Source organism: Acyrthosiphon pisum, unplaced genomic scaffold, assembly GCF_005508785.2.
Source record: "Acyrthosiphon pisum isolate AL4f unplaced genomic scaffold, pea_aphid_22Mar2018_4r6ur Scaffold_21776;HRSCAF=24834, whole genome shotgun sequence".
In the NCBI taxonomy this organism is placed as follows: Eukaryota; Metazoa; Arthropoda; class Insecta; order Hemiptera; family Aphididae; genus Acyrthosiphon; species Acyrthosiphon pisum.
Window position 1 is genome coordinate 1 of NW_021771277.1, and position 1,534 is coordinate 1,534.

Sequence of the window (1,534 nt, forward strand, 5' to 3'; positions counted from 1 at the left end):
TATTTAAACATTAAACCACCATTAATTACTTCCAGAATGTATACATTTAAATTAAATACAGGGATAGATTGTGTAATATGTGATAATAAACTTGATTTTAAATTGTTTTATCACATTTGAATAGACTAAATGAATAATTTAAATTACTCTTAACATATTTTATTATACTGAACAAACCAGCACACCCTGTAATTAATATTGGTACATTTTTTGGTAAGAAAAAAAAAATAACTAAGTATTTATTAGTACAAACAGTACAACAAAGTTTAAAAAATGGCGAGAGTGGATTTTGGAAGACTCCCAATGTATAACCAGTTAATCATTTCAGTCATTATATAGCTTAGTATTATATTTATAATTGTGCACGAGAAGTCAATTAAACAAACAATACCATTAACAGTTTCAAAGTTATTTTCTTATATATAAATTTTTTCATATTTATTAATTTAATTTTGAACCAACTTAATTTCAGTTTATCCAATTAATTAATTATTGTATATAGACGAGGTTTTAACATTATACATCAAGTATCAATATTGTATCAAGTATACCTACATTACACAAATAGTTTCAAACAGACTAGTATAAAATAATCAGTATTCAGTACTATGTTTTCATGTTAATATTAACATGAAATCGTAATATTTTTAATACTAAATAGACAAATCAACCACAAAAACCAACTGAAAGGAGGTTTTATGAACATGAATTATTTACAGACACGGGTTTGGTGTTTAGATAGTGTATATAAATATTTTGAAAAACTATCCCTTACATATTGTGGGTCGCTATCACAATTATTAATGTGCGGTATAACCGTCGTATTTGGACCCCACACAATTGGAGCCATATCTGCTTTGATAACAGCTTCCATGTTACTGTCTATATAATATGCACTTTCACGCTTAAAGAAATTATGAAGATAACAGCAGGCCTTAACAATAGTTTGTACTTTTTTTGCTTCTAAGTTAACAGGTGTCTGGAGTACACCAAACCTCCATGCCATAATGGCCAGAGTTTTTGCAGCCCTTTGATTGGCCCTGACTAATTGTCTATTAAATAGTTTATTAGCCTCACCACCTTTATCATTCACTGCTCTGAAGGGCACCATAAAATTTTCCTGAAGCTTAAAACTTTCATCAGCTACGAATACATAAGGTAACTGATTAGAGTTAAGCTGACATGGTAACTTTGTCGTTCTCAATTTGCGTTCTAAAATTCTATTTGGTGGATTATCTTCAGAAAGATGCCCACTTGGGCACGTGTCTACTACAAGGAACTCATAATTGGAATCTACTACAGCTGTTAATAAGACACTGGGTCGACGACGTTCATTAAGATAATCAGAATCTGCTTTAGATGCCTTGCGAAGTTCAATATGACGTGCACATGCAGCGCCTAAACATGACGGGAACCTTGTAGTACGTTCAAAAGTTGTTGATACTCGCATCCATTCTTCTTCTGTTTGAGGACACTAAAAATAAATAAGTCATATTAATTCATTGGTTTCAACAAAACTGTTAATATTATAAAT

At 30.6% G+C, this 1,534-nt stretch overlaps 1 protein-coding gene across 1 annotated transcript; it reads right to left on the reverse strand.

The window, feature by feature from the left end:
• Window positions 1–775: 775 nt before the first annotated feature.
• On the reverse strand, window positions 776–1,474 carry LOC107882706 (the record flags this gene model as incomplete). The annotated part of the gene is made up of 1 exon (XM_029492568.1): window positions 776–1,474. A coding segment is annotated over one exon (699 nt), but the record flags the coding sequence as incomplete, so codon positions are not given.
• Between the last annotated feature and the right edge of the window lie 60 nt (window positions 1,475–1,534).